This window comes from Pseudopipra pipra, unplaced genomic scaffold, assembly GCF_036250125.1.
Source record: "Pseudopipra pipra isolate bDixPip1 unplaced genomic scaffold, bDixPip1.hap1 HAP1_SCAFFOLD_690, whole genome shotgun sequence".
Taxonomy (NCBI): Eukaryota; Metazoa; Chordata; class Aves; order Passeriformes; family Pipridae; genus Pseudopipra; species Pseudopipra pipra.
The window spans coordinates 1-11,600 of record NW_026991184.1 but is presented as its reverse complement, the minus strand read 5'-3'; the positions used below and the strand labels follow the sequence as shown (position 1 = coordinate 11,600).

Sequence of the window (11,600 nt, the reverse complement as noted above, 5' to 3'; positions counted from 1 at the left end):
TCTGTAATATATGAAATAATTTTAAACAGAGGTAACACATGAGGTGGAAGTCAACATAGTGTCTGTAGGAAATTGTGACCAAAATGTTTTATTCAAGTTAAATTTTATTTGTGGGGTTTTTTTGGTTGGCTTTTTGTGTCACATGTTAAATTTCACAAAAATTTGCTGATTTTACAATAAGATATGTTTTCCTCTCTAGGATCTACAGAAATGTTTTCATATCTAAACAAATAAATAAATAAGAAAAGAAGCAAAATAAGACAGACAGATACAACTTCAGGGCCAGGTGAGGCTTCTGGAGCATCGTGTGAAACAGCAGCAGTTAAAAATTATGCAGCTTTTAGAGAAGAAAGAGATTCAGTACAGTGACAGAGGAGATGAAAACAGTGTCATTGACTTGGGAGGAAAAAGGCAGTATTCAGGTTAGAAATGAAGCTATTCTTTTCATTTCCATGAGTACTGATACAGAGAAGCTTTAGCACAATTGGGCCCATTGACTTATTGTTTTAAAAGCTCATCACAGAATAATTGTTTAAAGCACAGTGTTCAGCTTTTACCTAGACCTTCTAGGCAGGGAAAGATTGTTAATGCCAGATGGTATAAATCAAATCAGGATTGAAATAGTTTATTGATTTATTAATAGTGCATAATTAAAAAACAATCAGTGAACAATAAATTAAGCATAAATATCAGCCATAAAACGGGGAAAAAGTCAATAATAGACATTTACAAAATGTTAATCAGAAGTTACAGGATTGCTAAACACTGTTCTTTGACTAATCTCAAAAAGTTCTAACCCACAGGGTCAGTTCACATTCACACATTCCTGGGTTACAAGCACACACCGGCTCTTCCAATCTGTAAAGTTCCTGAGACATACATATTTACACACATAAGCCTGGCACAATGACACCTGCATCTCACTTTAATAATATTCTGTATGTGGCCCCATTTTGACTGAGTTAGATTCAGCTCATGACATCACAGCTTCTAAAATACTGGTTTAAAGTTGTTTTTATATTCTCACCAGCATTGTGGTGGTGATCTGCTCCCTCTACAAAGCTAAGTGTTGTCTTGTAACAGCTGCAGTGAGGCCAAACTCTTAAAATAATAAAACACTATCCAAAACAACAGTTGGATTGAAATTACAATTGATTCCTGGATGGTGTTCATTTCTTATTTTCCAGTTCTAGAAAGCCTAAACTGCTATTATTTTTAAAAGCCTTGTTTGAATATACTTCTAGTGTTTGTGCTGCTGGAAGAAATCACAACATATAACAAGGCATCAAATATAACCAAGCACCATTAAAATTAAATTAAAAGCAGTTGTAAGTCTGATTTTAAATTTTAGCTATGTATTTATTTATGTACTCAGCATCCTGGAATATTTTTTAAAAATATTATCATGGCTGACTCATTTGTTACTGGAAAAGATTATTAAACCTACATTTCTCTGAAAGGCATTTGCATTTTCTTAGCACATGCCTCAGTTTATTTTCTGAAAACGTTACTCTAAATAACAGATGTAACTTGTTCCCATTTCTGATGATTTTTTTCCCCATTAGTTCTTCACTTTCCTTATAGCTTGGGAAATGCTTTTTCCTGTTCATACTGCATTATTTCACTTAAACTGCTGCAGCATTTTAATATCAAGAGAGCTGGATAATTTGCGTTAGATAGTGAGGGAGAAATTCCACACTATATACAACTGCCAAACATTAAAATATGCTTGTGTTTTGCACAAGAAATTAATGGATAAGAAAAGCTATTTTCATGTAAGCCAATCAAACATTTGCTAGAAAGACAACTTAGCTGTTATTTAAATCATGTTTTCTATTAGAATTTATTCAAATCCTGGTATAGCTATTTGTTTTCAGTATAAAGTGTTTATTTTCTATGTCTAATCTTTGCTGACACTTTCATTGACAAGAAATATAATAGTTCAGAAAATTCCAACAAGGCCTGGAAGTTCAGCCAACATATTCATAAATGTTTCAGAGAATGCCATAAAGTTAATCAGCTCTACCTTAGCCAGGAAAAGCAGAAATGCTGAAAATCATACATCTTTCCTGTATGACTGTTTAATGGTAGATTACATATAAACAAAGAACTCCTTTCATTTCTTAATTCCTAGAGGAAAAAATATAAAATTATACAATTACATTGCTGCAATATTTCCATGAGCTCTGGATTTTGTGATTGTTGTAAATGATATTCCTCAACAGCAATGCAGGCCAGACTGTAACTGGTATCAAGTTGCAGTGCTATCATTTTAACCATACACTGCACTTTTTGGGAGTAGTATTCTATATATTTTTGCATCTATTTGGTTGAAAGGACAAGAGAATCAGGCCCAGCAATTGTTTCTGTTTTCTAACACTGGAGACTCATGCTCTTGTTTTTGGCAGTTCTGCCGTGAACTTTCTGGACATAGATGTACATGTTTATTTTCGAAGATTACCATGTGCCTTATACATAATTTTATGCTGGAAGCAGGATTCTAATGTGGATCATATACTGTAAATTAGAAGTGACACCACTTAAAATGGAGGAATTATTTTGCTAGGCAAATGAAAACAAAAATTATAATATTTTATGGTGGAAAAAATATTCCTTTAATGAAATGTCAAAATAATTACAACAATAAATATTCCTTTATGCTCATAAAGCAACACAAATGCAAGAAAATGCCAAAAAGTCAATGAAATGTGTTTGCAAATATATTTTTTTATTAGTCTCGTTCATATGTGACTTCTACATGACATGACTTGATTATCTCTATTGACTTCTGATTTTGCCATTAAGTACAAAACTAAAAAAGTTGTGTCCAATCAATGTTTTGTGAACAGATTGCGCAGAAATCTACAATGATGGCCATAAGCAAAGTGGATTTTATAAGATGAAACCTATCCAGAGTCCTACTGAGTTCCTTGCCTTCTGTGACATGTCTGAAGGAGGTGGTTGGACTGTTTTTCAGAGACGATCTGATGGCAGCCAGAATTTTGATAGGTAGGTACTAGACTTGGTCATTAAAATTGGAAACTAAGTGGAGAATCATTAAACCAGATGGAGGAAAGTTAAATCAGAACTCTAGAAGTATATTAATAGGTTGTTATCCCAGATAAAAGGGAGGAATGGTTATTCTGTGGGACAGCCTCCAGATGAGATACCACTTCTGGCTCTGGCTGTTTTCTACGAGACATCTCTGCTAGCCTTTTTCTCACAACTTGTCCATTTTACATGAGGACACTTCAATGTCAAATGCATTAACAATTGTTGGAGCAAGGACTCTTAATGACGAGTAAAGGACTACCTTGTCTTTTGCAAACAGTAAACATCTAAAAATGTAAAAATGCAAGCAATCTGCTTGAACCAAAATGCCATCAGCAAGCAAGTATGAGAGAAACACACCACAAAAGTAATTTGTAGCTCATGACAAAATGCCTCCAGGAAAAATAAAATGGTTGAGAACTTGATTTATGGACAACTAACCTCCTTGCCTTTGCCAAGACTCACACATTTTTTGGGAAATGTCCAGAAGTGAAAACTCTGGCCTTGTGAACCACAAAAACAAGCCATTTGTGAGCCAAGAAAACTTCTATTTTACAAAATATGGTCAGACAAGCTACAGAAGCAATCTGTAGCATTTTGCAACTATTACCACCACACACCACCTATTCTTTTCCCTTGCCAGAGACTACCAGCTGCTAAAGTCGCAGGGGCTTCTCTTCCTTATGGCTGCCTGTCCACAGCCTTTCATCCATTGCTGAAGTAGGTTGCTTCTGATACAGGAAACATATGATATTTCTGTTCCCATTAGAACATGTAATGAAACCAAAACCACTAAGAGTTTCAGAGCCACTGTAGGCAGGGAAATGTATACACATTAATTCTTGAAACTATGCACCAGTATTGAGTTCAAAAATTTTTAGAATCTGTTAATAACTCAAAGCTAGAAATGGCTATCTAATACCTCAAGTTACGAATTTATATATCCAGCTGTAGGAGTTTCACACCTTAATCAAATCACAGATAATAAAGAAACAATGCCTGTGAGACACCTACATGATCCCTTAGATTTAACCAGGAAAAATGTCTTCACATCAGATAAATTGTGCTATACCAGAGATTGGACTGAGCTGTTAAACTGAAACAAGAGAGGTTCAGATTGGATGTAAGGAGAAACTGTTTCACTGTGAGAACAGTCAGCAGGTTATCCAAAGAGAGTGTGCAGTCTCCATCTCTGGAAGTTTCTGGACAAACTCTGAGCAACCTGGTCTGATCTCATGGCTGACCCTGCCTGGAGCGTGACATTGGACTAGATTGCCTCTCAAGGTTCCTTCCAGTTTGCATTATTCTGTGATCTATAACTGTATAATAAACATCCAAACAAATTTGCTTTTTTGATAAATTAATGATTTATACTCTTTTCAGAGTCTGGGCTGACTATGAAGAAGGCTTTGGAAATTTTGTTTTGAAAAATGGTGAATATTGGCTTGGAAATAAAAATCTTCATTATTTGACTAATCAAGGTAAGATTTGTATTATAACAATAGTCTTCTTATAGTTTCTGTTTCTTTGCTCTTTCTGAGCCATTTTTTGTTACCCTTTTTTAGCATAAATCCTGAGTTCTCTTGTTAGTCTGCATGGACTTCTCCAAGTTTCAGAACAAAACACACCTGAATATATGTTTTCTAACAAAAGGTTCAAAACTGTCATTGGGCCAATGGCATGCAGAGAGCTTCCATGAAACAGGACACACCAGACAGGAAAGAATTCTCTCTATCTGTTTTGCAGTCAGCATTACTACCAGTCCAGTCAGGTAGTATGCTGTACCTGTTCATTTAGTCAGGGCTTTATGTGGCTGTGTGGGCTATTACATGAAGGTAATTCTAGGCCAGTCCTGTTGATCAGACCAGGTGTGGAAAGCTATTCCCATCTTTCTAAAAGTCACTCAATCTAAGCTAACTTTGGCTTTGTTGTAGAATGATGCATATACAAAACTTACCCATTGGCTTAGTCAGCTAAATCATATGGGAATCAGTGCCACCATGATGTGATCGTAGTATAACTCTTATTTTCAGAGTATAAAAATCTAATTTTCTTAGGAGAATGTTTATTGATTGTTTCTCACTATCTTTTTATTTCCACCTCAAATACCTTCCTGAAATATAAAGTCCGTAAGGCCTTTTTCATTAGATTTTTAATTTTCTACATTTCAAAATCTGTATTGGAATAATTCTAAAATTTTTCTAAGCTGACTCAGGTGAATAAAGACAATGAATAAAGAAAGAAGACAAAAACCCATGAAATATGCTGTGGTGATAGAGGTTCATGATAAAAACATATTTTAATTTTCTACTATAATAGCTCTGAAAAGTAGTGAGAGAAGCTAGTTTAACTAAAATAATTTTTGTTGTTATTTTTCAAGGGAATTATACTTTAAGAATTGATCTAACTGATTTTGAAGGAGAACGGCGTTTTGCACAATATGCAAGATTCAGAGTTGCAGGAGAGGAGGTAATAAAATATTAAATTACTGGAGATTTTAATAAAAATGTGGATTCCGTAGATCAACAATAAACATACACGTTCCCTAATTTTCATGAGGGTTTGTGTAGAACCTTATTATATTTTCTTTCTTACACATGCTTATAATTTTCAAGGATGCAATAACAGTAGTTTACCCTGATACATTAATTTTACACTTTCTGTAAAATACATGTATCATTTGATTTAGCAGCCATGGATAAAAGCAGTTTTTCTACTTTTGTTGACACTACCAATAGTAATGGCACATAACATTTTGATTTGTAATGTATATTGCAAACTCACCTTAATATTGTTTTTTATTATGTCATTTATACATAAAGTTAATGACAAATTTTACCCCTGGTAAGCATCTTTACAGCACTTCATTATCTAGTACACAGTATTTAAGTGCCATGATATTTCTTAGCATAAAAATAGTAGCAAATTGATCAGATTATTTTCCTCTTTGTGGTTTCATTCTCTGATATGCTAAGGGCCAAAAACATATTGGAATTTAATTTTTTTTCCTTTCTTCACATTTTTCATTAGCATTCTTATGAGATGAGCTGTGGTGATTACTCTGGTACAGCTGGTGATTCCCTTACTGGTGGATTTCATCCTGAAGTAAAATGGTGGGCTGATCATCGAGGAATGAAATTCAGTACTAGAGACAGGGATAATGACAACTATGAAGGTAACTGTGCTGAAGAGGAAAAGGCTGGCTGGTGGTTTAACAGGTACTTTGATTTTATACAGTTACTGTCAGCTATTCTGCTTCATGCATACTCAGACAATAATAACATATGGTAGAAGATAGGATTGACATTGTTTATTTATTTGCAATGTGCCCCTGTCTCCTACCAGAGATCTCAGTGCTGGTAAGACTGAGACTCACTGTAGAAGGGACAGCACCTACTGCACAGGTCTCTGTGATAATGGTATTTGCAGTAGGTCATCTTTGTTATCAGGCAGTAAGGAGGAGATAATTCTGCCTCTTTAAGGTAACTAGTTTTTACACAAGTAGGTCATGTAGAGTTTGCAGATGTATCCCTGTTGTGCTCCATTCTTGCATTTTTCCTGCATTGCACTAGACCAGATGTAGCAGTGCTGAAAAATATCTGATGAGATAAACTAATGCCAGGTTATCAAGACTCATTTTTTTCACCTCAGTTCACAGCATCTCACTCTTGTTATTCCTTCTATACAAAGATGGTAATGTGTCCATTCAATTTCTGTCAGTAAGTATGGATGGACTGAGACAAAGATTTTTTTAAATAGGGTTCAGTGAAAGAATTTTAAAACTCTACTTACATGCAGAATACCAATTCAAAAATTAAAAATGGGTAGCCTTAGCACAGTCTGTACAGACCAGCTATGTTCTTTCCCGTAATTAATTGGATAAATATAGCCATGAAGAGAAACTATGCAATCTCACTGTGTAATAGGTTTAAAATACAGCTCAGGGAAGCATACTACTCTCTCACTGTGATCTCAGTTCACTTGGCAAGAACTGCCAAGCTGGATCAACTCCATTGTTTCTGTTGTGTCATCATTTGTTTCTGTTAACTCCTCATTTTCCAAATTCTGATTCCATAAGTAGTCTCTGTGACCACCTTAGCTGATATGATATAGCTGTTAACTAAATGTTTCACAATTGACTACTTGTTTTAATACAGTTTAATATATTTGCATGGATAGTGTGCCAGCAGAGTGTTTGAGACCCATGGCAAAAAGCCACATGTAGACAAGGGTTTTTTTTGATTTCTCAGGAAAGCTAAGATATAAAAGGGAAAGACAACTATGCTGGAGATTCTTTTCACATGAAATCAGAACTTTTGACGATTTAAAGGAATATTTAGACCTCAAGTAGCATTAAACTGATATCAGACCACTGCATACAATTTTTTATTTTTTAAAAACTTTTTTTTAATATTGGATTGATTTGGACAAAAGAATGACCCCTTTGCAAAAGAAGCTGTACAGCAGAACTCGACAGTTATTTATACCTTGTAGCTGGTACTACACAACTACTAAAGATAGCTGACTCCTACTAGGCTAGTTCCTATTATGGCTGTGTAGTTAATGCTCTTAAAGTGACAGTCTATCTGGATAATGAATATGAGTTACTAATAGTTTTATTTCACTGTCTTGCTATTAACTTTTTTATGTTAAGCCTAACATAAAACTGAAAACTGCAAAATACTAGAAGAAGTATCATGAAATCCTATTCAAAAGAACAGTACTGGCAGAGAAAGGAAAGCACTCAGAAACACGTATTTGTCATGCACAGATTAGCAAACATAGAAGGAATTAGTGCTCTTGGCTGGTTTATATAGGAGCTCCCAGCTATGAAGGAATTGTTTATAGCCAAGTCTATGCTATCTGGACTAATGAAATACAGAAAAGCCCAGATAATATGAAAACCAAGGGACAGGACACAAGTGAGGCTTCACGAAAGTAGCTCAGATCTAAAGTTACCAGTTTTGCTCCAGCTCAGAATTTGTTATCCTGAACTTCTGCAGAAAAATGGCCCCTCTGCATCCTTTTGTAAGCAAAGCTCTAGGAGAGATTTTCATCTTGAATGCAAATCCACAGAGCCGGTACTACACCCAGGTCATAAGATTTCCTGCATCTAGGGTGTTGCAAAGGTCAGTAGGTTCATAACTAGTGAAAGGAGAGCTAACAGTTCTAGTTGGGCATGATCTTATCTCCCCCAGCACTCACAGTTTTAGTTACACCATGCATGGATGATAATAGTGGATCTGTCAGGCAATAACTTGGGGCCATAGATCTCGCTAACTCAAGCTGCCTGGCTCACCAATCATCCCAGAGACAGCATAGCTACATTCATGTGGGGCCTTAGAGGAGTCAGTAAACCCAGACAGAATTCAAAAAGTTCTTCAGGGAACAAACTCCATTTCTCTGCATCTGTCATATGATTAATATATAATTCAGATAAAATGTCCATGGGTAGTTCAGAGTTGACTGTACTTTTAAAACTATGGTAGTTTCTTACTTTAAAATTAACCTATGGGAAAGAAAGGAGAAACATAGGCTAACTTTAAGGTATTTATTGACTTGTGAATAATGAATGTTGCTTCACAATGTCATATCAATAATCACATGGCAATTGTTAATTTAGTATGTCCAGTTACTTCAGGCAGCATCCAGTTGGTTAGTGAATACTGTATATTTTGGCCATTAGTGCTTCCTAGCACTAATTAAGGCTTTTCACTGGCTCATGTTGCTGTTGACAAATTATGGTTTGCTTGCTTATGATTCTTCTAATGAATTCTGTGTTTTGATTCAAAGTAGACAGAATGCCTGCTCATTGCAGAATTTGTATGGTTAGAAAGATTATGTCACCTCTGATACAAGTTTGTCATTCTCAAAAACAAAGCCACTTTTGATGTCCACAAATTATAAGCTTTCAACTAACACATTATCAAAATTGAGCTTCAAAATTTTAAGCAATAAAAAAGCATATATAGATGAGAATTTTCCCATAGGGCTTTTATGACAGTTTTTATTTCTCAAAAACTTTGTTAATGAAGTGTAAGCAATGCCAAAAAGACTAAGATTTGGCAGTAATAATATTCATAAGGTTAATTTGGAATGTTTTCTGTTTGTGTATTATCTGAAGTCTGCTTTTGGAATCCATCATGGTGTTTGACAGCTAAATATTAACAGCACTAATAATGAAATACTGAATTGGCAGATAAACCAAGCTGATCCATCACAACGTGCTGCAGAAGGAACAGTCAGTTTGCTCTCCATAGAGATCTAAATTTCTTTCTTGTAGAAACCAAATCAGTATCAAGCTTGTGCCGGTTCTTATTCAAGCCTTTGAGGGTTTGCTAGGATTTTTTCTTTGTTTGTTTCAACCACTGTATTTAATAAACTGTAACAGCATTGCTGCCTCAGCCTGTTAAAGAACCAAAAAAATGTACTTTGTGTAGTCAAATAAAGTGCCAATTCCAATGATCCAGTGAGTTGGTATACATATTTTTAATTAGCGTTCAGATTTCATCTATTTGTGAATAGAAGTCCACAGGTGAATAGACAAACTGATAGTGGTATTCAGGTTTTGGCATACGAAACACCTTGTGGTGTAACTGGAAAACTTGAGGGGAGCTACTCTGGAACAACAAAAACCAGAATAGGATTTATTTCCCAGAGTTTTTCTTGGTGTATGCTCTGCTGTCATCCATGGCCTGAACAACTCTGGAATAATTCTCCACTGAAGCAGATTCACAGGAAAAACTCCAAGAGCTAGTAATGTCAGAAAACGTGTGAAAGGAACAAGCAGAACTTTTGTTTTAAGGAAGTGAAGAACACTTGCAGTTGTGCCCTAATTAAACCACTGTTGTTTAGGCTCACAGAAGTCCACAAATGCAAATTCGTGCAACTGTCAAACTAAGCTGTTTGACAAACATGGAAAAATTTTTGACTCGCACAGAAAATGACACATTCCTGAAACTTTTTGGCAGAATCCTCATTGTTTTTTCCCCTTACTTTCCCACCAGGTGTCACTCTGCCAACCTGAACGGTTTGTACTACAGAGGTCCCTACACTGCCAAGACAGACAACGGGATTGTTTGGTACTCCTGGCATGGGTGGTGGTACTCCCTAAAATCTGTTGTCATGAAGGTCAGACCAGCAGATTTTGAACTAAATATTGTTTAAGTATTTTATTAAGACGATTCACCTAGTTAATCTTTTAGGAAATTATTCCAAATTAAAACAGATAGGCCGATTTTTGCTTCTCGTCTATGCATATATAAATTTGCAATAATTCCTCTGCAACTAGTAGTTTTATGAGATGTGAGAAGACAGTCTGGCCTATGAATCTTTAGATACAATACTAATGCTAATATGTGTACAGGGTTTTTTTTAAAAATGGCAAGCATTCATCTAGGAATAAGGACATCTTCATCAAGATGGAGAATTTTTTGCTTTACAGTAACTACAAATCCTTTCACCTTTAAAAACCAACATTATTGTTACGGTGTTGACCCAAAAATGAAAATTAATTGTACTTACTGCAGTAAAAAACCTATTCAAATAGAAGCATAAGGTTTCATCAGTGGATGAAACATACTTGCTTTGGAATGGTTCAAGACTTTAGAAGTGAATTTCCTGCAAATTCCTCTAGTGTATTTGTTGCATGTGTTGTGTACATAGCACACACAAAAAGGTATAAGGAATGAGGCAGGAAACTGAAGAAAGAGAAGGGATGCTACCAGGCTAGAATCAATTGAATCCAGCATAGAGAAGTGGATTGTCTGTTGTTGCTGAAGCATTCCTAGGGCTGGTCACATCATTTCAATCTAACATTTCTAGATGGTCAGTAATGATGCTTTTCGTCTTCTTGGTAACCATTATGCCTTTTTTTTAATAAAAAAAATAAAGGACTTTAATATATTGACATGTGGAGTTTAACAAAAGCTGCAACTAATGTTAATGTGAGCTAAGCTTTGAACACAATGCACATGTAGAGAGGTGTCATTTTAGAGGTTCTTAGTGCTTGACACTATAAATATCTACTTTCTTTTTTTTATCTGTTAGACTCCACAACTCTCTAAATTTGAATGTCCTGTTCAGTCACATCAAAGTGATGAACACATACATCCTATGTACTTGTCTAGGCTCTCTGGGATTTCCTCCTTCTCAAAGCTGCAGATCCACATTTTTCTTTTACAAGAAAAATGAGAGACTCTGCCTAACCCTGGCTTTTGTGCGTAGTACTACAATAGACTCCGACAGCCAGCAATAACAAGAGTTGCTGATTAGTGCTTGCTGCCATGGAGAAGATAGGAAAATAGGAAAGCTCTCTGATGAAATGTAATCCAATTCTGCTGGGCAGATGCAAGTGACGATTTCCAAAAAACAAAAAGGATCTAAGCTTGCTTTCTTAAAATAATTTTGCTTTTGTGGTTGTAGTGCCACTCTCTCCCCCTCTGTCCAAATACAGTTTTTGAATGTGGCAGCCACTTTCAGTCATGCTTAACATAATTGAAACTAACTTTTGGCAATATGTCAGTCAGTTTATAACTACATTCATCAGA

The 11,600-nt window shown here is 35.5% G+C and overlaps 1 protein-coding gene across 1 annotated transcript; it reads left to right on the top strand.

The window, feature by feature from the left end:
* Positions 1-264: 264 nt before the first annotated feature.
* Positions 265-10,952, top strand: LOC135408862 (fibrinogen-like protein 1; the record flags this gene model as incomplete). Its single annotated transcript, XM_064643813.1, has 6 exons — positions 265-422; positions 2,850-3,009; positions 4,435-4,532; positions 5,432-5,520; positions 6,082-6,269; positions 10,059-10,952. Coding segments are annotated over 6 exons (853 nt in total), but the record flags the coding sequence as incomplete, so codon positions are not given.
* Positions 10,953-11,600: the final 648 nt, after the last annotated feature.